The sequence below is a fragment of the Haematobia irritans genome, chromosome 2 (genome assembly GCF_050003625.1).
Source record: "Haematobia irritans isolate KBUSLIRL chromosome 2, ASM5000362v1, whole genome shotgun sequence".
NCBI classification, from domain to species: domain Eukaryota; kingdom Metazoa; phylum Arthropoda; class Insecta; order Diptera; family Muscidae; genus Haematobia; species Haematobia irritans.
This window is the reverse complement of record NC_134398.1, coordinates 74206735-74228177: the sequence shown is the minus strand read 5'-3', so window position 1 is coordinate 74228177 and position 21443 is coordinate 74206735. Positions and strand designations below refer to the sequence as shown.

General features: G+C 33.8%; 2 protein-coding genes across 2 annotated transcripts; one reads left to right on the top strand and one right to left on the bottom strand.

Annotated features, from left to right (window-relative positions):
• Nucleotides 1–16613: 16613 nt before the first annotated feature.
• LOC142224654 (uncharacterized) lies at nt 16614–17093 on the bottom strand. Its single transcript, XM_075294434.1, has one exon. The coding sequence runs from the start codon at nt 17091–17093 to the stop codon at nt 16614–16616; it is 480 nt and encodes a 159-aa protein (XP_075150549.1).
• A 1117-nt stretch (nt 17094–18210) lies between these two features.
• LOC142225520 (uncharacterized) lies at nt 18211–19250 on the top strand. The gene is made up of 4 exons (XM_075295308.1): nt 18211–18436; nt 18487–18676; nt 18742–18817; nt 18886–19250. Exons 1-4 carry the CDS (start codon nt 18274–18276, stop codon nt 19129–19131), a joined length of 675 nt encoding a protein of 224 aa, XP_075151423.1. The 5' UTR covers nt 18211–18273; the 3' UTR covers nt 19132–19250.
• The last annotated feature ends 2193 nt before the right edge of the window (nt 19251–21443 follow it).

Genomic DNA, 21443 nt, shown 5'->3' with positions numbered 1-21443 from the left:
TTCAAGCTGAAAACCAGCTTGTTTTCACGGTTACTTTTTTTAATTAATTAATATAGAAATATAAAATTATTTGCAATCAACTCCTTGGATCTTCCATTATTTGGTAAGACTTGATAAAAATATAATCGTCTTCATATATATTTTTGTACTTTTAGTTTAGTGTTTTGGTGAAAAACCCGAACATAGTACTCACCTTTAGTTGGCAACGTAAATTTACAATTCCTTTTTGAGCCGAGGTGACTTAGCGAAGAAAGATGTACCTTTCGATCTTTTTTTTCCTACCAGATCACCGTTCGTGCAACATCTTTCCTCTCATTTTCATAGTTAATAAACCGATATATATATATATATATATATATATATATATATATATATATATATATATATATATATATATATATATATATATATATATATATATATATATATATATATATATATATATATATATATATATATATATATATATATATATATATATATGTGTGTGTGTGTGTGTATATAATAATTAACTAGAATATATAACACTGAGCAAAAAGTTGTCAAAATGCTTGCTAGACCCTGGACTACTCAAATTTTAAATCGTCATTCATTTACAAAACTGAGTATAGGATTTTCGACCCAAAAATGTTATATGTTCCCAGTCCAAAAATAACATTTTGGTCATATTCCTTCTCTGTATGTACTTAACAAAATATCTCCAAAATTGTTCCGGTAATTTTGCAATTTTTGTGCAATTCATAGCATAATTCTGTCAATTTTAATTTCAATTTAATTTTTTGTCAATACACCAATAAATGTTACAGGTCATTGAACAAACCACATACAAATTTTTTCGTTCAAATTCAAAAATATTTCTTGAGGATTAAACGTAACGTCCAACAACAAATATTTTGTACTGTTGGATGCTCAACAAATTACTTATAAATTATGTTATTGAGAACACAAATTATTTGTTGCCTTCTGATGGTAACGAATGCAAACAATAATGTAATAATGGTTATTAAAAGTACAAATTAGTTTGTTGCAGGAAAATTAACAAATTTTGTTAACAAATTTTGTCATCAAATAGTCGTACCATCTTAAGGTGAGTACTATGTTCGGGGTTTTCACCAAAACACTAAATCAAGTCTTGCCAAATAGTGGATGGAAAAGATCCATGAAATTGATTGCAAATAATTTTATATTTCTAAATTAATTAATTAAAAAAAGTAACCGGAAAACAAGCTGGTTTTCAGCTTGAAACCTGAACATAGTACTCAGCTTTATGGTAATGTTACGAATTCGATATTTCTAGATTTAAGTTTATTCAAATTAGTTTCCGTTAATTTAAAATTTCAAATTGTAACGGTCAAATTACGCCATCACTTGCCAAAATCATTTCTTTATTTTCTAGTACTTTCCTACACATATTTTGTTTTGTTATCTTCATTGCTTATTGTTAAAGTTGTAGTTGTAGTAATATGACAATAGGGCTGTTTTCTTTTGGCACTGGATATGCTAAGCCGTTCAGGACTAAAAGAAAACAGAGTACTCGTTTATCCAGGACATCTCCAAAAATATGCAACACTGTCATCAGCTGTTTAAAAACAATCACAGAAAAGAAATGAAATCTTGCATTTTTAATGTACGAAGTGCTCCAATTACTAATAAATATTTACTGCTGCGATTATTTATGACACTGTATTACTTTGAATTTCATGTTTTTCGATAAAATAGTCACAATAAATTGCTATTGTGAATCGAAGAAGCATCACTTTATCCAAATATATCTGGCAACATCGGCGCGACTTGCACTGATGAGATGTTCTGGATAGAACACCAGTGCAACAATGTTCTGGATAGCTCATACAAAAGTTGCATCCAGTGCTAAAAGAAAACAGCCCTAATAATCATTTATGCCTGTGCGACATCTGCCAGATAGTAGAATGTTCTAGATGATTGTAGCCAAGACAATGAGCATAAGCCAATAAATATGTGCGATATCGCCCTTGCGACATCTACCAGATAGTAGTAGAATAGTCTAGAATGTTGTAGGCCAGACTATCGAGAATTTTCGATATCGTTATACAGTACTATAACAGAGCTGACAGAGGGAGCTGTGAAGTCAGTCGTAAACTAAAAGGCAAACAGTGCACAACGTAGAGCTAATAAGTGAAAGCTATCAGTTAAGCAAATAAATTGTAGATTATCGTTATTTGAAAAGAACTGTGTTTTAATTATCGGGTTATTAAACACGCCTCAATATAAAAACGTAACAATTGGTGTCGGAAGTGAAATAACGAAAAAAAATCTATAATGAAGTTTAATGAGCTTCGAGTAGAAAACTTGAAGAAGGAATTGAGCAAACTGGAGCAGCCGACAAAGGAAACAAGGCTCAATTGCAAAACCGTCTACTGGAAGAGTTCGTACGGCGCAAAATGGATATCGAGACGGATGAGTTTGATTATAAGGAAGACATTGATGAATCAATACCAGCAATGTAGAAACTCCATCTGTGACTTCGAGTGTTGTGGATTACACATCAATGCTCAATGTTTTAAGCAAAATCATGGAAGAGAATTCTAGAAAACTAGAAGAAAATTCTCTAAAAATGATGGAAGAGAATTCTAGAAAATTGGAAGAAAGTGCTCTAAAAATGGAAGCGAATTCTAGAAAAATGCTGGAAGAAAATTCTCTACAAATGGAAGCGAATTCTAGAAAAATAATGGAAGAAAATGCTTTAAAAATAGAAGCGAATTTTAGAAAATTGGAAAAAAAATTCGACGAAAATTCAAAAAAGATGATCAATGAAAAACTTCAAGAAATTTCTGAAAGCATGGAGAAACGTGTGTACCATATAGAAGGTCAAATTATAGAATTGGATAAGAAAGATGTATCCGAGGATGAGAAAATTGTAGTTCACGATAAGAAACTTCTACACCTGGAGAAAAAAATGGCTGACCTGGAAATAAAAGGTGGTCCCGTGCGCGTAATCGCTGGCCCAAAAATCAAAACTCCTGTTTTTGATGACTCATCTTCATTTGATGTTTTCAAATTCCAATTTGAGATGGTGGCACCCAGAAACATGTGGAATGACAACGACAGCAATTGAACTTCTGTTGGCATTGAAGGGTAATGCTACCGATGTAATACAAAGTATCCCAACTTCTTCCAGAAATAACTATAACGAAGTAATAGCTGCACTACAACGCAAGTACGGTGGAGAACATAAGCAAGACATCTTCAGAATGGAATTAAGAGAAAGAGTTCAGAAATTAAATGAGACTCTACAAGACTTTGCAACAGAAGCTCTCTCATACATGTATGGACCTAAACTCATAAGCCTATTGGAAAGAGGAAGCATATAGGCATCTTGTTATTTTAGATAATCTTAGATATAAAGTGGTATCAAAATTAACAGATAACATAAACCAATCTATTAATACCAAACTGTAATGACCACGTACCGCTTTTTTTCTACCAGTGTTCCAATGCTCATATTTGTGTCTGAAATTTCCGGTATCATCATATTGAACGACTCCCTATACTTATTCCAATCAGCTTTGCTAACATTTGGAAGAAATATGGTCTTGGTTGCACGAACATCAAATTTGAAACTGATGTAGCGATGAAAATAAATACAAAAGGTGCTACACGGACGAAAAAGACTGTTTTTCATATGTTTGGGTGTAACAATTATATGTTTGGAACTCAAATTTTTAAACACAATATTTTTAAGTGCAAGCGTATAATGTTCATAAAGTAGCATAATATGTTTGTAAATATAATAAATATAATATGCTTGGATGCAAACATATATTAATTTAGAAATAGACTATAAACATATATATGTTTAGAAAGAGAGGCATAAAGTGTATGCTGGAAGTAAAATAATGAAAGTAACCAATTGGCGCCTTAAAAATTTATATACACACAGAGAAGGAATATGATCACCTCAAACATGTTTCAAGAGCAAAATATTATTTTTGTAGGGTGACCATGTAACATGTTTGTCACTAAAATGTTATTTTATCGTCAAATATAACCTGCTTGCCGAAATAAGATACATGATTTCCGAGAAAATAACATGGTTGTGAAAACCATGTTACATGGTCACCACCCAAAAATAACATTTTGCTCTTAAAACATGTTTGAGGTGATCATATTCCTTCTCTTGGTGTACACAAAGAAAATTCCATTAAAGATTGGAAAAATACTATGTGTGAATATAAACAAGTATAAATTTACAAATTTGGAGTAAACATATATATGTTGTGATATAAGACCGCCAAAAATTGTATATGCTTAAGTAAAAAGATTAAAATGAGCATTCGCAGAGAAAATTCATTCGGAACCAAGAGAAAAGACATTTAAAAAAAGCATGAGTTTTGTTTATCATTTTCGTATTACGGGCACTTTTTTTGTTTCGTCAAAACAAATCGGAACGTACACTGAAAAAGCAGTGAACCCACCATGAAGAAAACTTTCGGTTAATTTTAAAAAATTTTGAATATTTGTAGAAAATTTTAAACAGTAGTACAAACGTTGACATCACGCCGATGTCATAAAAATAAGTAAATATTTTTCGACAAATACAAAAAAAATTATTAGACATAACTAAGTTTTTTCACTTGTTAAAGAAAATTTTATAGTTTGAAGAAAAAATTTGGAGTTCAAAATTGCAAGAATGTCTTTAGTGGCATACGAAATTCACGATGGACGCATTTTTGGTAAAATTTACAAATTTAAAGAAATTCTGAACTATTTTGTGGAAGACACGAATTTAGTAAATCTTTATGCTTCATTTGAGTATATTTTTTTCCTCGGTTTTAGATAATTTAACTAACGTATACAAAAAAGTATTAGAGTAAAGAAAACTTTCTCCAAACATAATATTTCTATGAACTAAAATAAAGTTAAATTGGCTTTAGTGAAATAGAGAGTTCACTTTTTTTGAGTGTAGGACGAGTAAGTCAAAATATTCAAACAAAGGTAATTAAAGGGATTTTCATAAAAACTAACGAAAGGGCACAATACACTGAAAAATAGCATGCCCGGTTCCAAAGATTGTGTCTCTATTTTAAAAAATTTTGGTATTGATTCCGAGCCAATGAAGCCGAGAACTCAAGTAAGGATACTTTTAAGGCACAATTCTCTTTTAAATGTGGGTTTTGTGTATTTGACTCTATGAAGCAAATTTCATTTTTTCGCTTTTTCAGCTTTTTTCATATGCTATAAAAAGTCCGTTAAAAACAAGACAGTAGAAATTGTGCTATGTTTCAAGTAAAAACGTCTTTAAAATAAAGTGTTGAAAAACATGTCCTATTTTCTAACGATTTTTGCTTTGTAGTCAAGATGAAAAATGCACCAAATTTAAAGACAATTTCATTAGTTTTAAAGATTTTTTCTGAATTATTAAAGTCAAGTTGACCTTAGTTCAAAATTTTTTCTTTCATGTTATGATACCGATTTTCAAGTCAAATCACTTAATTATAAGACAACACGACTTCATTGAAAAGTTTATCGACTTTTGAACATTGAAAAAATTTTATATTAGAGAAATGCGTCGTCTAAGCTAAGCAAAATTTGTATTCTTATTTTAAGGACATGAAATCTTTGGCCACACGACAATATTTTTTTCAGTGTACTCTTTTTAGAGTTGTTACAGTAAAATGAAAACATTGGGAAACAGTGAAAAATTAAACAGTAAGATCTATAAAAACAAAGTTTAGTCCCTCTTTATTAATAAGTAGTCCAAGAGGAGTTGACGGATACTTTCGAAAATAAAAGCGGACATTGAGTTTGAGTTTTGCCACTAAAATCATTTCTCATTTTAACGTCAAAACTCGCATCGGTAAAACCAGAATAACATTATAACATTTTTATGCAACAATTGAATAAGTTTATTTTCTTTAGAATAAATTATTAAAGAAAGCAAACAATTGTTCACACCTAAATAAATTTATGTGTTGGTTGTAAAATTATTGTTTCGAATTTAAATATAATGTGCTTTTCAATGGTTATCGTTAACTTTAGGATTCGATGGAAAAATATTTATATAGTACTCGACTTCACATTCTTCCTTTGTAAGAGTTTTTTGAATTTCTTCGAAAATTTCAAACTTGTGTACAAAACCCTTTTTTGTTACAATTTTTTATTTTTGCAATAAAAAATAATATATGATTTGAAATCAGTCCATTTCGTTTATATCAAGCACTGTTCTTTTCTGAATTTAAGTCTTTTATAAGACACACTTTACAGTTTCGCAGTAAAAAGTTAATATAGTAGTATGTAATGTTGAACACCTTTTCGGGATATTTCGAACTTATTTGGAATATACGTAAAAAAATATATGTAAAAAAAAATAAAAAAATGGTGTCGGTCGAAGCAGGGATCGAACCCAGGATCCTTGGCATGCAAGGCGGACGTACCAACTACAGCTCCACGTCGCCAAAAAATGTATGTTTAACAATGTTTTGTTGTTAAACAATGTTATGTTTGCATCGGCTCGTGGGCGCCGCAAGCTATGCTATATAAATATGACTTATAACGATAATTATCTCTTGATGACCATAACAGCTACGTAGCCCAGTGGTTAGTGTGCTGGCTTACAAACTGTGTGGTCCGCTGTTCGAATCCCCGTCCGGCAAAAGGTAAAATTAAAAAAAAAAAAACAATTATAAAATGTAATAATTTCTTCTACAATGTTTGTATTACAGAAAAAGGTGCTAGGAACTAAAAAAACTCATGGAAGTGACAAAAATGTGAGGAAATATACAATTAGGCAGAAAAAAAAATTTGAGCACAATCTTCTTTGGGAGAAAATTCTTCTAAGCATATAATATTTTTGGGTTCAAAATGTTTCCAAACATATTATATGTTCACATAATAACATATAGTTTTTTGGAAGACAACATTATTGAATTTGGATGGAAAAATACATAACGTTTGGAACTTAGACCACCCAAACATATTATATTGTTTAGACCAATATGATTTCAAACAATTTATATATTGGAAGAAATCAAATATATAAATGTTTGGCAATACCCAAAAAATGTATATGCTTCAAGCAAAATGTGTTTGGGAGTATATGTCACAGAAGCGATTTATTTGAGGGTGTACCATCAAAGGCTTTTGATCTATATGTGAGATCAATTTACAAAGGGATGAAATATACCTATACCAAAAGGTAATGGCGAATTTCGTCCAATTGCGATACTACCATATCTATCCAAAGTACTATAGAAAATTCTTCATATTCAAATCCAAAACTACCTGAATGAGAAAAACCTTCTAACCACACGACAGTCTGGATTTAGGCCTGGTCACAGCTGTCTCACTGCTCTTACTGATGTCGTGGAAACATTACGGTCTGCTCTTGGCAATGGTGATATAGCTTTTCTCATACTCCTTGATCACTCAAAAGCCTTTGACAGTGTCCTGCATCCAATACTATGTAATAAACTGATATATAACTTTGATTCGACCGCTGTGCGCCCAATATCATCATACCTCACAATGCGATCACAGTTTACAACCAACGGAATATACAACTCCTCCTTACTGCCACTTAATAGAGGGGTTCCTCAAGGATCAATTCTTGGCCCTCTTCTATACTCCATTTATTCCAATGATTTGCCTGATCAAGTGAAATTTTCTAATATTCAAATGTATGCTGATGACGTACAATTATATTCATCATGCCACCTGAATTCTATAGAAATCTGTGTGTCTAATATCAATCAAGATCTTTCTAGAATTCAGTATTGGGCTTCAAATAACGGTTTACTGCTTAATCCAAGCAAATCAAAAGCAATAATTATCCGTAATAAATATTATCCGTAATAAATCTATTATTGGGAACGTCACTCCTAGAAGTTGTTGACAAAGCAAAGAACCTTGGAGTTATTTTCAACAAACATCTTAACTGTTCTGATCATATAACTGCTACTTGTGGAAAATTATACTCTGTGATTCGTAATTTGAGGACAACCCAACAGTATACACCTCTGAATATTAGGCTACTTCTTGTTAAAAGCTATATTCTTCCTACATTGTTTTATGCCGCTGAGATTTTTGCGGGCTGTAATGCTTCGGACAACAGAAAACTGCAAACAACATTTAACAATGCTATACGATATGTGTATGCTTTGAGAAAATTTGACAGAGTCTCCCATCTTTCGCCGAATGTCCTGAATTTGCCTCTTGAAAAATATCTAATGTATAAGTCGCTGATGTTTTTACATAAAATAATAAGCACATGCAAGCCAACATATTTATACAATAAACTGAATTTTGCCAGATCTTCTCGGGGTAGAACTATTATACAACTAAGCCATCGTCGTAGTTTATCTGAAAAACATTTCCTGATACGAACTATCCGTCTCTGGAACCAACTCCCAAATCACATACAAATCATAAGAAACAATCATAGATTCAAGACAAATGTCATTAAATTCTATAGCGAATCCTGATTCTATCTACTAACAGAGTTCTCTTTTTCTCAGGGAATACATATAAAAACTTATTTAAATAATTTATACATACATATATTTGTTTTTTTTTTATTCTTTAAAATTTTTAGTTTTTTATTTTTAATTTCATTACCTATTCAAACTTAAATATTGATAATAATAGTTGAATGATTTATCCTTACTTTATTATTTATAACAATGCATATTTAGTACTAAATTTATAAGATTTGTATCTTGTTGTACTGAAAATCCAAATCAAATAAATAAATGAAATGAAACAATGTTTGTCTATTTTTATAGGGATACTTTTTATACACTGTTAGAAAAATATGTTTTTCATATGTTTCGATATAAATAAAATGTGTTTCGGGCACAATTTTTAAACACCATATATTTAAGTGCAAACATGTAATGTTCTCAAACTAACACTAAATGTTTGGAACACATATGTTAATATGTTAGAATATATTATGTTTGGGGCATGCATGTTTCATAAAAATTATATGTGTGAATGTAAACATATATACATTTACAAATTTCGAGTAAACATATATATGTTGTGATATTTTATTCAGAGAGCGACAGAGAGAGAGAGAGAGAGAGTATAGAGAAAGAAATAGAGATAAAAACCGGGAGGGTCGACGAAAGATATCAAATTAACACAGCGAGAGAATCAAAAGAGAGCAATTTCTGTGAAACCGCTTATATGTTGTTTCGGAAACTGCTTTATGATAAGGCCAAAAATTGTATATGCTTAAGTCTAAATATTATTTAATTTAAGCCTAATTATTATTTAATTTGTGTATAAAATTATTTATGTATGTTTATACTCGACCCCACGTTCTTCCTTTGTTAGAGTTTTTGAATTCCTTCCAAAATTTCAAACTTTTATACCAAAACCAGTTTTTTATTACAAAATTGTATTTTTGCAATAAAAAATAATATCTTAGCCAAAAGCTCAGTCCATTTCGTTTATATCAAGCACTGTTTCTGACTGTAAATCTTTAATAACCCACATTTAATATAGTATAAATATAAATGTGTAAATTAAAAAAAAAATTGTGTGTGGTCGGAGCTAACCACTGCTCCACGTTGCCAACACATGTATGTTTCTGTTAAATAATGTTATGTTTGCATGGGCTCGTGGGCGCTGCAAACTATGCTATATAAATGTAACTTATAACGATAATTGTCTACTGGTGACTATAACAGCTACGTAGCTCAGTGGTAGTGTGTTGGCTTACAAACTGTATGGTCCTCGATTCGATTCTCCGTCCAGGCGAAAGGTAAAATTTAAAAAAATTGAATAATTTCTTCAACATTATTTGTATTACAGAAAAAGGTGTCAAGAACTACAAAATTTCGTGGAAGTGAAAATTATGTTAGGGAATGAGCACAATCTTCTTTGGGGAAAATTCTTCCAAGCATATAATATTTTTGGGCTCAAAATGCTTTCAAACATATTATATGTTCACATAAAACAAACATATTAATGTTTCGGCAGTATTCAATAATATATGTGCTTCCTGCAAAATATGTTTGGAACATATGTTAGAGAGGCATTTTTTTTGAGGGTGTAGGGATACTGGTCATCAGAGAGTTAGAATAAATTTGCCCGAATTTTAATGAGTTTTACAAAAATTTTTTGACACCAACGTTCTTGAGGAAATCGAATTTTGTGGTTTTCAATACATTTTGTGCCACGAAGAAGAAATACAAAAAATTGAAATATTTTTGACATAAGACTGAAATTAATCCAAAACGCTAACTATAATTTGTAAGTCAAAATAAAAAGTGAAATGAAAACGTAATGGACATCACAAAACTCGATTGTTTTGCAGAAAACTAAAATCATTTGATGTTATATTCTTGGAAGATGTTGACCGGTGAAAAAATGATGAAGGAAACAACAAGGAAAAGATTCCAGAAAACTTGCAAAGTGCAACCAATTAAAAAAAGTGCAATAATTCCTATATCAAGAATTTCGGGATGAAAATGTGCATTACATCAATTTACATTCCGTCATCCGATTGATATTTTGTGAATTCCTCTTGATGGAATCTATTCTAACACGCAGGCCAGCAAGTTCCTCGATAGTAATTATTTCAAATTGCCAGCATATTAATTAAGAATTAAATAATTAATAGTTATGTGACACCAACATTATGGAGGAAATCGAATTACACATGTAAAAATGTTTAAGATATTTATGGCCAGTTTCTCATCCTCCGATTAATTTTAACTGGCGGATAGAACTCCGGTTAGTAAAATTTTTGTATGGGATCAGCTGTTTTATCGACACGATAAATAATAACAAGACATTGAGAAATTGTCACTTAAAGTTGCATTGATAGTTTTATTTATTAATACGTTTAATAATATAATTATGTTTTGAGTGGTATTATATTATTTTTATATATTATTAATGTTATTTTTAATATTATTATATTTTTTACCGAAAAAAACTAATAAATTATACAAAATCCCTAGAAATTTAGCGTTGACTTTCAGTTGGAACAGGGATTGAATTTTATACAAATTTTGGTTAGAAAATTCGCAACAATGTTAATTTTTAATTTGTCTTACATTGAAAACTGTTTGAGAAATTATTGAGTAGCGATGCATTGTAATTTGAGGATTACAATTGAGAAATTATTGCTGATGTGTTGAATTTTACTGTTGAGGGTGATGTCTGTGTGATTGTTGAGAACGCGATTTTCTCAACAATTTCTCAACTTGAATATTACGCTAATCCTTAAAAAAATGTTTGAAAAATAATTGAATTTTAGTAGTTTTCAAACGTTTGTGTTTATTGGGTACTGATAAAAATTAATTGGATGAAAGCAGTAACACTGATCAAAGCGTTACATAGCTTTGGATCATAAAGGGTGATTTGTTAAGAGCTTGATAACTTTTTAAAAAAAAAAAACGCATAAAATTTGCAAAATCTCATCGGTTCTTTATTTGAAACGTTAGATTGGTCCATGACATTTACTTTTTGAAGATAATTTCATTTAAATGTTGACCGCGGCTGCGTCTTAGGTGGTCCATTCGGAAAGTCCAATTTTGGGCAACTTTTTCGAGCATTTCGGCCGGAATAGCCCGAATTTCTTCGGAAATGTTGTCTTCCAAAGCTGGAATAGTTGCTGGCTTATTTCTGTAGACTTTAGACTTGACGTAGCCCCACAAAAAATAGTCTAAAGGCGTCAAATCGCATGATCTTGGTGGCCAACTTACCGGTCCATTTCTTGAGATGAATTGTTCTCCGAAGTTTTCCCTCAAAATGGCCATAGAATCGCGAGCTGTGTGGCATGTAGCGCCATCTTGTTGAAACCACATGTCAACCAAGTTCAGTTCTTCCATTTTTGGCAACAAAAAGTTTGTTAGCATCGAACGATAGCGATCGCCATTCACCGTAACGTTGCGTCCAACAGCATCTTTGAAAAAATACGGTCCAATGATTCCACCAGCGTACAAACCACACCAAACAGTGCATTTTTCGGGATGCATGGGCAGTTCTTGAACGGCTTCTGGTTGCTCTTCACTCCAAATGCGGCAATTTTGCTTATTTACGTAGCCATTCAACCAGAAATGAGCCTCATCGCTGAACAAAATTTGTCGATAAAAAAGCGGATTTTCTGCCAACTTTTCCAGGGCCCATTCACTGAAAATTCGACGTTGTGGCAGATCGTAAGTCTATTCATGATGAAATGTCAAAGCATACTGAGCATCTTTCTCTTTGACACCATGTCTGAAATCCCACGTGATCTGTCAAATACTAATGCATGAAAATCCTAACCTCAAAAGAATCACCCTTTACAAATCCCCCGGACCTGATGGAATTACTCCGGCGGAGTTACAAGCGGTGGCTGACAGAATTATCCCCTGGTTGTCGGCGATATATATAGGATGTATCAACTTAGCATATATTCCACGAAAGTGGAGGGAATCAAAAGTCGTTTTCATACCTAAAGCGGGAAAAGCCTCTCACCCGAATGCGAAAGATTTCCGACCAACCAGCTTATCCTCATTCCTACTTAAGACTCTGGAGAGGATGATAGATATTTATCTTAGAACTAGCGTCGATTCAAGTTTGCTCTCGAAACGACAACATGCATACTCGAAGGGCAGGTCTACTGAGACCGCATTACATGAACTAGTCAGCTTTATTGAAAGCTCACTATCTGTCAAAGAATACACAACCGTGGCATTTCTAGACATCGAAGGGGCGTTCAATAACGTCCATCCGAGCTCGATATTAAATGGACTGACAACTCTGAATGTTGATCCAGGTATACTTAGGCTGTTAGACGAACTTCTAAGGAAGAGACGCATTTCAGCCACACTAGGACAAGCAAACATACAAAGGTATGTGAACAGAGGCACTCCTCAAGGAGGAGTTCTATCACCTCTTCTTTGGAATGTTGCTATAAACGACCTTCTGGTTTTCCTAGAAAAAGAAAGGATACAATTGGTGGCATACGCAGATGATGTGGCGCTAGCAGTCAGGGGAAAATTCCCATCAACAGTTAGAGATATTATACATAGAGCCCTCCGGATGACTGAGAAATGGGCGAAAGATAATGGTCTTGGGGTAAATGCTGCAAAGACAGAAATAGTCATGTACTGCAAAGATCGCAAAACTCCCACGGTTAGGCCCATTTCCTTAGGGGGTATTGAAATTCCCTTTGGGGAGTGTGCAAAATACCTCGGCGTTATTTTGGACAGGAAGCTGAACTTTAAGCTTAATATTGAAGAAAGGGCGAGGAAAGCAACGGTAGCTTTATACTCGTGCAAAAAGGCAATAGGGAAAAAGTGGGGACTAAAACCAAAAATTGTGCATTGGCTATACACGGCAGTGGTTAGACCTATAATGCTATATGGTGTTGTAGTCTGGTGGCCGGCACTTCACCAGCCGACAAGTTTAGACAAAGTTCAGCGTATGGCGTGCTTGTGTATCACAGGTGCATTCAGCAAGACAGGAACAAATTCCCTTAATGTCATACTGCATCTATTGCCTTTTTGGCCAAACAGTCAGCTGCAACAACGGCTGTGCGGTTGCGCGAGCTATCGCTGTGGTCGGAAAAAAGTTACGGTCACAGTTCGGTCCTCAAAATAATGCCAGATGTGCCTAACGTAGTGGATTACACTTTGGCGAGTCCACTTGAGGCGTGGTGTACGCGGACCCCGGGGAATAAAAGATATATAGATTTCTACACTGATTGGATGGACAAGTGGGTTTCGGACTATATTCTAAAGATCTGGAACTTCGAATAGCGAAAAGATTACCTGATTTTTCAGGCTGAAATATTAGCAATAAGAGAAGTGGTGAATTGGCTGAGAAGTAATGTTCCAAAAAAAAGTTAGCATTAATATATACTCAGACAGCCAACCTGCAATAAAATCCTTGCACTCTGTGTTCCTCAACTCGAAAACGGCCATCGACTGCCGCAAATCTCTCAATGAGATGGCTGAGCAGCACAATATTCACCTAATATGGGTGCCTGGCCATAGGAACATACCGGGGAACTGCGAAGCAGATGAGCTAGCAAGGCTAGGAACTACCTTACATATTCCAGGGGAACTAGAATATGTTGGTATGCCTCTGGCTACCTGCAAGCTCTTACTGCGTGAGAAGGCTGTCATGATGGCAAATGTTCGATGGGAGAATTGTAAGGGTTGTAACGACACCAAACATTCAAATCCCCGGCCTCATTTAAACTTAAACCGCACACTAGATATGCTAGTGTTCTCGAGACGCCAGATATCACTCCTGATATCTGCTATAACGGGTCGCTGCCTGATAGGCGATTTAGTAAAAACTATTGGTGCGAAGTATAATGACTATTGTATGAGCTGTCATGATGCGGAGGAAAAGGAATCAATAAAACCCCTTTTGTGTGAGTGTCCTGCACAAAGACTTTGTAATTATAACAAGATGTCCAAATTGCCTCTTGTTCTTGAATAGATAAAAGTGCACGACTTTAGGTTCACACACGTTCGTTATCTATTTTGCTTGTTGGAAGGTTTCTTTGCAACATTTTCTCCAATTCATCTTTAAAATTGTATTTGTAGCAATCATGTGTCTAAATAGCTGTGTTCGGGGGGACCAATAATGTATAATAATTTGTGACTCTAAAATTTTTCGTTTAGACAAAAACACGAACAAAAAGAGAAAAAAACAACAATTGACAAATAAAGAAGTTAAAAGAGAGAAAAATTTTGAATTGGCCGCTACTACGTGCGTGTTTCAAAAGTTTAAACCAAAATTAAAAGTGTAAAGTAAAAAATTCCTATTTTCTCAGAAAAACTGTAGACACTTAACGCAGAAAGAACACCAGGGAACATAATAGACATCTCTTAATGATTTACATCTTAAGGTGGCTATTAAGTTCCAGTTTAGCCGTTAAAATTGCCATTTTTATCATTATATAATTATAAGTAAACCATATTAGTCATTATGTCTTGTATGGCAATGCAATTTGTAAAGATACGGAACCAATAAAGACACAGCAAAATAAAAATAAACACAATTTACTTGAAGTAATTTCTTTTGGCATAAATGTTGAATGAAAAGAGTGCAGTGAATGTAGTTTTGAATTCCAATTTTAAATTAATATGAATTACTAATTAATGATAACTTGAATTAATGAACTGAATTAGAATAAGTGTTACCCTGTATTAGATTAGGATAAAGTTTACCATATTGCGAAAAATGAAGTATTATACTGTAATTCTCTCAGTAATAGATTAAGGAAAAAACCAGTATTCTTTTCACTATGGCGACGGCCAATAATATTTGTTGTTTTCCACCGAGGTAGCCTGCGCGCTACTTTCGGCTTGCTTTTTTCTTCTGGATTCTACTATCGAATAAACAAGATCTCTCTACTCTCCATAAACTCCCGTTTTTGAATTTCCCAATCGCTTTTGTTGTTGTTCGTAAGTGACATGTAAGTAGAACTCTCATCAATTGCATCGGTGGAACCTGAGTTCAATTGTGATTGATAAATCCACTCTTCGCCTCATTTGTGCCGTTTTATGGGATTCTGCAATCCCAACAATCAATCCTTTTCCCCAAATAGAACCTTAGTTCTAACCGGACCTAAGTCCCCCTTTGAACCTAAGTTCAGCTTAAGGAAAATACCCAAATATATTAATCAACAGGCCTATTAACCAAATTGAAAATTCTTCATTTTCTTTTCTTTTTAGATTCGTAACATCATACCCATTTTTTTCCAACTCTCTCATACATGTATGAACCTAAACTCATGAGACTATTGGAAAAAAGAGGAAGCATATAGACATCTTGTTATTTCAGATAATCTTTGACTTTTATCTATTCAAGAACAAGAGGCAATTTCAAAGACTTTGTAATTATATTGTTCTTGAATAGATAAAAGTGCACGACTTTAGGTTCACACACGTTCGTTATCTATTTTGCTTGTTGGAAGGTTTCTTTGCAACATTTTCTCCAATTCCTCTTTAAAATTGTATTCGTAGCAATCATGTGTCTAAATAGCTGTGTTCGGGGCAAAGACTTTGTAATTATAACAAGATGTCCAAATTGCCTCTTGTTCTTGAAAACGAAAACACGAACAAAAAGGGATAAAAAAACAAAAATTGACAAATAAAGAAAAGAGGGAAACATTTTGAATTGGCCGCTACTTCGGGCGTGTTTCCAAAATTAAAACTGTAAAGTAAGAATTCCTATTTTCTCAGAAAAACTGTACAAAACTTAACGCAGAAAGAACACCAGGGAACATAGTAGACATCTCTTAATGATTTACATCTTAAGGTGCGTATTAAGTTCCAGTTTAGCCGTTAAAATTGCCATTTTTATCATCATATAATTATAAATAAACCATATTAGTCATTATGTCTTGTATGGCAATGCAATTTGTAAAGATACGGTACCAATAAAGACACAACAGAAAAAAAACTCAATTTACTTAAAGTAATTTCTTTCGGCATAAATGTTGAATGAAAAAGAGTGCAGAAACCGGACTATTAACCAAATTGAAAATTCTTCATTTTCTTTTCTTTTTTAGATTCGTAACATCATACCCACCTTTTTTCCAACTCTCTCATACATGTATGGACCTAAACTCATGAGCCTTTTGGAAAAAAGAGGAAGCATATAGACATCTTGTTATTTCAGATAATCTTTGTTTTTACCACTGCCGAACGAACTTGACCATCGGCCGCTGTACAAACTTCCGCCACTACACCACGTTTCCATTCACCACGCGCCACATTTCCATCACAAACAACAACAACATCTCCAATTTTTATTGGTGGTACCGGCTGAAACCATTTTGTCCGCCTAACTAAGTCTGGAAGATACTCCTGTACCCAACGTTTCCAAAATGTTTGCTTCATCTGCTGCAATATGTGCCACTGCTTTTTCAAACAAACGTTTGCATTTACAGCAGGTGTTTGGACAATATTAGGACAGCCCAGCAAAAAGTGGTTTGGCGTGAGGGGTTCGCTGTCTTCAGTTTCAATAGGTAGATGGGTTAAATGTCGAGAGTTTACTAAATTTTCCGCCTCGATAAGTAGACTATTTAACGTTTCTACTTGAGGCGATTTCTCTTTCAGCGTGAATGACAACACATTTTTGACAGCTCGCACCATCCTCTGCCATGTTCCACCAGCTGAGGGGTCGGTCGGGCTGTTAAAAACTCATTCAATTCCTCGCTTTGTAAGCTCGTCACCAACTTTACAGAAACTTTACAAACGCGAAATCTTCTTTGCTGGCCCCAATGAAATTGGTACCTCGATCGCTTCTAATACGCACGGGAATCCCCGTCTATTTATAAAGTTTCGTATACAAAGAATGATGGCATCTGTTGATAAATCCTTTGCAAGTTCGAGGTGGATTGCTCTTGTACCTAAACAAGTGAAAAGGGCGACCCATCTCTTTTCACTACGTCTTCCCAACGAAACTGTATATGGGCCAATAAAATCGACGCCAGTATATGAAAACGCTCTTACAAACGGAATGACACGCTCTTCCGGTAATTGACCCATTAAAGGAGGCTTTGGAACGGCGTTACGATTTTTGCAAATTTGACAATTTTTCTTGGCTCTTCTAACAAGTTGTCTCAGGCAAGGTATCCAAAATTCGTTCTAATGGCTGCACAGATGGACTCCTGGTTCTGATGCAAAAAATCTTCGTGGTACTGTTTTACAATTAATTTAGTGATTAAATGGTGCTTTGGCAAAGTTATTGGCTGTTTAGTGGAGGGTCCAACACATGTAGCGTTTTCAATACATCCTGAAATTCTTATTAAATTGTCCTCGCCCAAAAATGGAGATAATTTATATATCTGACTCTTCTTTGAAACGTTAAATCCACCAGCCATCGCTTCATATTCTTTTTGGAAATATTCATCTTGTGCACGCTTGCACCAAAATGTTTCAGCTATTTTTATCTCTTTGGAGGTTAAATATGGCATAAAGCCTAAAGGCCGGTACTCTGTTCAGTTTTCGCGTTGAAACTCCATACAAAACTGAATTTGCGAAAAATCACCGAAATATTTTTTCATTTTCAATACTTTGTTTGTTTTTCAACGCGAAATTTGACATTTAACGACCAATCGCCACCTACAAAATTTCTGAAAACATTAAAGCGTCACCAATAATTGCAGCGATGAAACACAACCATAAACGCCGAAACCCATACATACATGACAATAACAATGCAACATCGCAATCGCTTTAAATTATAATTGTGCAAAACCGTTTAAAGGATAGCAGTTGGTGTTGTTTTGATTTTCATTTTGATACTCATTTTAAAGTTTAATTATAAAAGATGGAAAACAAAAGAGTGAAACTGACACCCGAGGTTAAGAAACAATTGTGTCGAGCTGTTGAAAAGCATCCAATTATTTGGAATAAAAAAGAAAAGGGTCATTCCAATAGAAATGCGATAAAAAAAGAATGGGAGCAGGTTTCCAATGAAGTTGGGATTAGTGGTAAGGTAATTCTTAATTTGTGACATTGTTTAAGCGTCGTCTTTCCTTAGAACAATTATGTCGAAATGGTTGGAGGAGCATCGTAGATAGCCGGCGTTATCAAAAGAGAAAATCATTAAAATCCGGAAGTGGTTGTAATCCGCCGTTGGATATGAGTATTGAATATTTGGAGAGTTCGAATGAACAATGGGAGTTTGAGGATGATGTCCAATTTTTAGAAGAAGTTGAAACTATGCGATTGTAAGAGAAATAGTGTGGATTGTTTTGCTTTTAATATTTTAGCTTTTAACTTTTTAATATTTTAGCACGGATTTCAGTAACGTCATCGAAAATGATTATGCATTCGAAAGACCGCCAAGTTCTGGAACATCGTACTCATTTGTAAGTACATTCCCATGACTATGTAAAGTTTTATGTAAACTGTTATCAACATTTTAAAAATATTGTAGAGAAATTCCCACATCTCGACTCCAACATTATCAAATAGTGTAAGTTCACAAAAATCGGACTTAGAAGCAGAGTTGTTACAATCAGTAACAAAAATGGCCAATGTAGCTGCAAAAAGTCATAGCAAACATTCAGGCTTTTTGGGATACCTCAGTTCAATAATGGATGATTTCGACAATAACGAAAGAGACGAATTACAAGAAAGAGTCCTGGAGATTGCCTTCGAAATACGTAGAAGAATGAAATGAGCGATGTTTTAATTATTAAACTTTTTATATTTTTCTGTTCAATATAATATAATATTTTTATATTTATTCTAGTTTAAATGTACCTAAAAATAACAGTGTAACTGTAAACATAAATCAAAATAAATGAATTTTCTAATAATAATAATAATTCAGTCCAAAAAAGCAGATTTCCTTTGCCAAGATATTGATCCTTCTTCGGAATTGAAGTAGGCTTTAATATTGCCACGAATTGTAGTTGCTGATTCTTCTGGCCTACCTACAGAGTGGGAAACCATATCTGAATAAAAAAGCGAATCTGGTCTTAAAACATTTCGAAATCTTCCGCTTGCCACGTAGCTCTGAGGACAATATTTATTTTTTCTCGTCCTCATCAAAAAGTTGTGCATGTATATACATGCCTTTATGATGTTTTTAGCTCTGTCTGGGCTGCAAAACATAGTTTTTGAAAGGCAATAATATTTGGAACACATTATTCCAAACGCATTCTCCACGCATCGGCGAGCTCTGCTAAGACGATAATTAAATATTTGTTTCTCTTCATCCAATCCCGAATTTTTTGTTGGTTTATATGGTTTCATTATACGCCGATGGAGAGGAAAAGCGTCGTCGGCTACGAACACATATGGGCAAATATGATCGGACTTAGGAAAAGGAAGGACCCCTTGTCTTATGGCCTTTCCCAAATTGCAATTACGGAAAACGCCTGCATCTCCTTCCGACCCATAAGCTCCTACATCAAAATAGGTAAATCGGTAATCGCCATTTGCAACTGCCATTAGCACAATACTAAAATATCCCTGCGGAGAGAAGTAAACAAATTTATCATTGATGTCGTATATTGCAGGGACTAAAATCAATAAATAAATTTCAAATTAAGTTTAAGTCTTCTTCCGTAACTTACCTTATAGTTATAAAATAGACTTCCTGAATTCGGCGGACATTTTATGGAGACATGCTTCCCATCTATTGCACCAACGCAATTTGGAAAGTCCCACTTAGCAAATGTAGCTGCATTTTCCTTCATATTGCTACAAGTCATAATAGGAATTTCGTCCCTAAGAGCTGTAGCAATGGCAGTGCAAACTTCATCCACAATTTTACCAAAATGTTGTTTGCTTATGCGGTATATCGAGGCTATATGTCGTTGCAAAGACCCACTAGCAAAATACCTACAAGTAAAATATTGTATATTATGAACGTTCATTTTCATTGTACTTTATTTAGAATTTCAATTAAAAAGTTGTTCTGCTGTAGTTAGTCTTAATTATGTTTTGTCATTTTTCATTCATTCATAGTACACAGTACAAAGAAAAAAGGAAACTATCTGATGGAATAATTGAACTACCTCGTGTGAAAATAGAAATAAATTGTACTCCACTTTTTGAGATTTCCACAAAACGTTGTTAAAACAAGAAAAAATAATACCTGGTGTACTACAATTTACGAAATTGCACCCTCGCACAAAAGAAATAAATAACAAGTATATACAGCAGTAAGTTCGGCCGGGCCGAATCTTAAATACCCACCACCATGAACCAAATATTAGGGTTTCCTTTGAAATTTCAGGAGGGCTTGAGGACTTGAGGACACTTCCCGAAGATAAATTTAAAGATTTCACCTATGAGGACTATATCAGATTCTGGATTTATAAGAACCATTTTTGTTTGAGTTTTAGAGAAATCATTAACATCTCTTGTAAGTGTGCAAGAAAATTATAAAATAACGTCTTGATTTGAAATCTTAAATCTGTAGAAGTAAAATCTGGAAATTTTCAGTTTCAAGCAATTTTCATGCGCCTTCTACACCCTCAAGAAGTGAAGTAGGTCTATATGGACCGATAAAAACTTAATCCGATACACGTTTTTGTGAGCCTAAAATACCAGAATATTTACAATTTCAGGCAAATCAGATAAAAACTACGGTTTCTAGAAATCCAAGGTGTTAAATCGGGAGATCGTTCTTATGGGAGCTATACTAAAATATGGACCGATACTCACCGTTTTCGGCACACCACTTTATGACCCGAAAACACCTCTAGATTTCCAATTTCAGGCAAATAGAATAAAAACTTCGGATTCTAGAAGCCCAAGAAGTAAAATCGGGAAATCGGTCTATATGGGGGCTATACTAAAATATGGACCGATACTCACCATTTTCGGCACACCATTTTCGGAAGAACAACATAATTGGCATCAGATTATGGCCATATTAACCATGCAGTAGTTCACTGTCACTATTTTTTCGTATGAACATTTTCTTCTGCTTTAGTACACACTGAATTTATGTGTAAGGTCATTTAACTTTATACCCAA

Excerpts from the sequence above, each read along its gene's own strand:
- LOC142224654 (XM_075294434.1), bottom strand. The coding sequence starts at position 17,093 with ATGGTGCGAGCTGTCAAAAATGTGTTGTCATTCACGCTGAAAGAGAAA.
- LOC142225520 (XM_075295308.1), top strand. The coding sequence starts at position 18,274 with ATGGAAAACAAAAGAGTGAAACTGACACCCGAGGTTAAGAAACAATTG. Across the intron at positions 18,677-18,741 it reads GAAGTTGAAACTATGCGATT|CACGGATTTCAGTAACGTCA; the intron begins GTAAGAGAAATA and ends TTAATATTTTAG. Across the intron at positions 18,818-18,885 it reads CTGGAACATCGTACTCATTT|AGAAATTCCCACATCTCGAC; the intron begins GTAAGTACATTC and ends AAAATATTGTAG.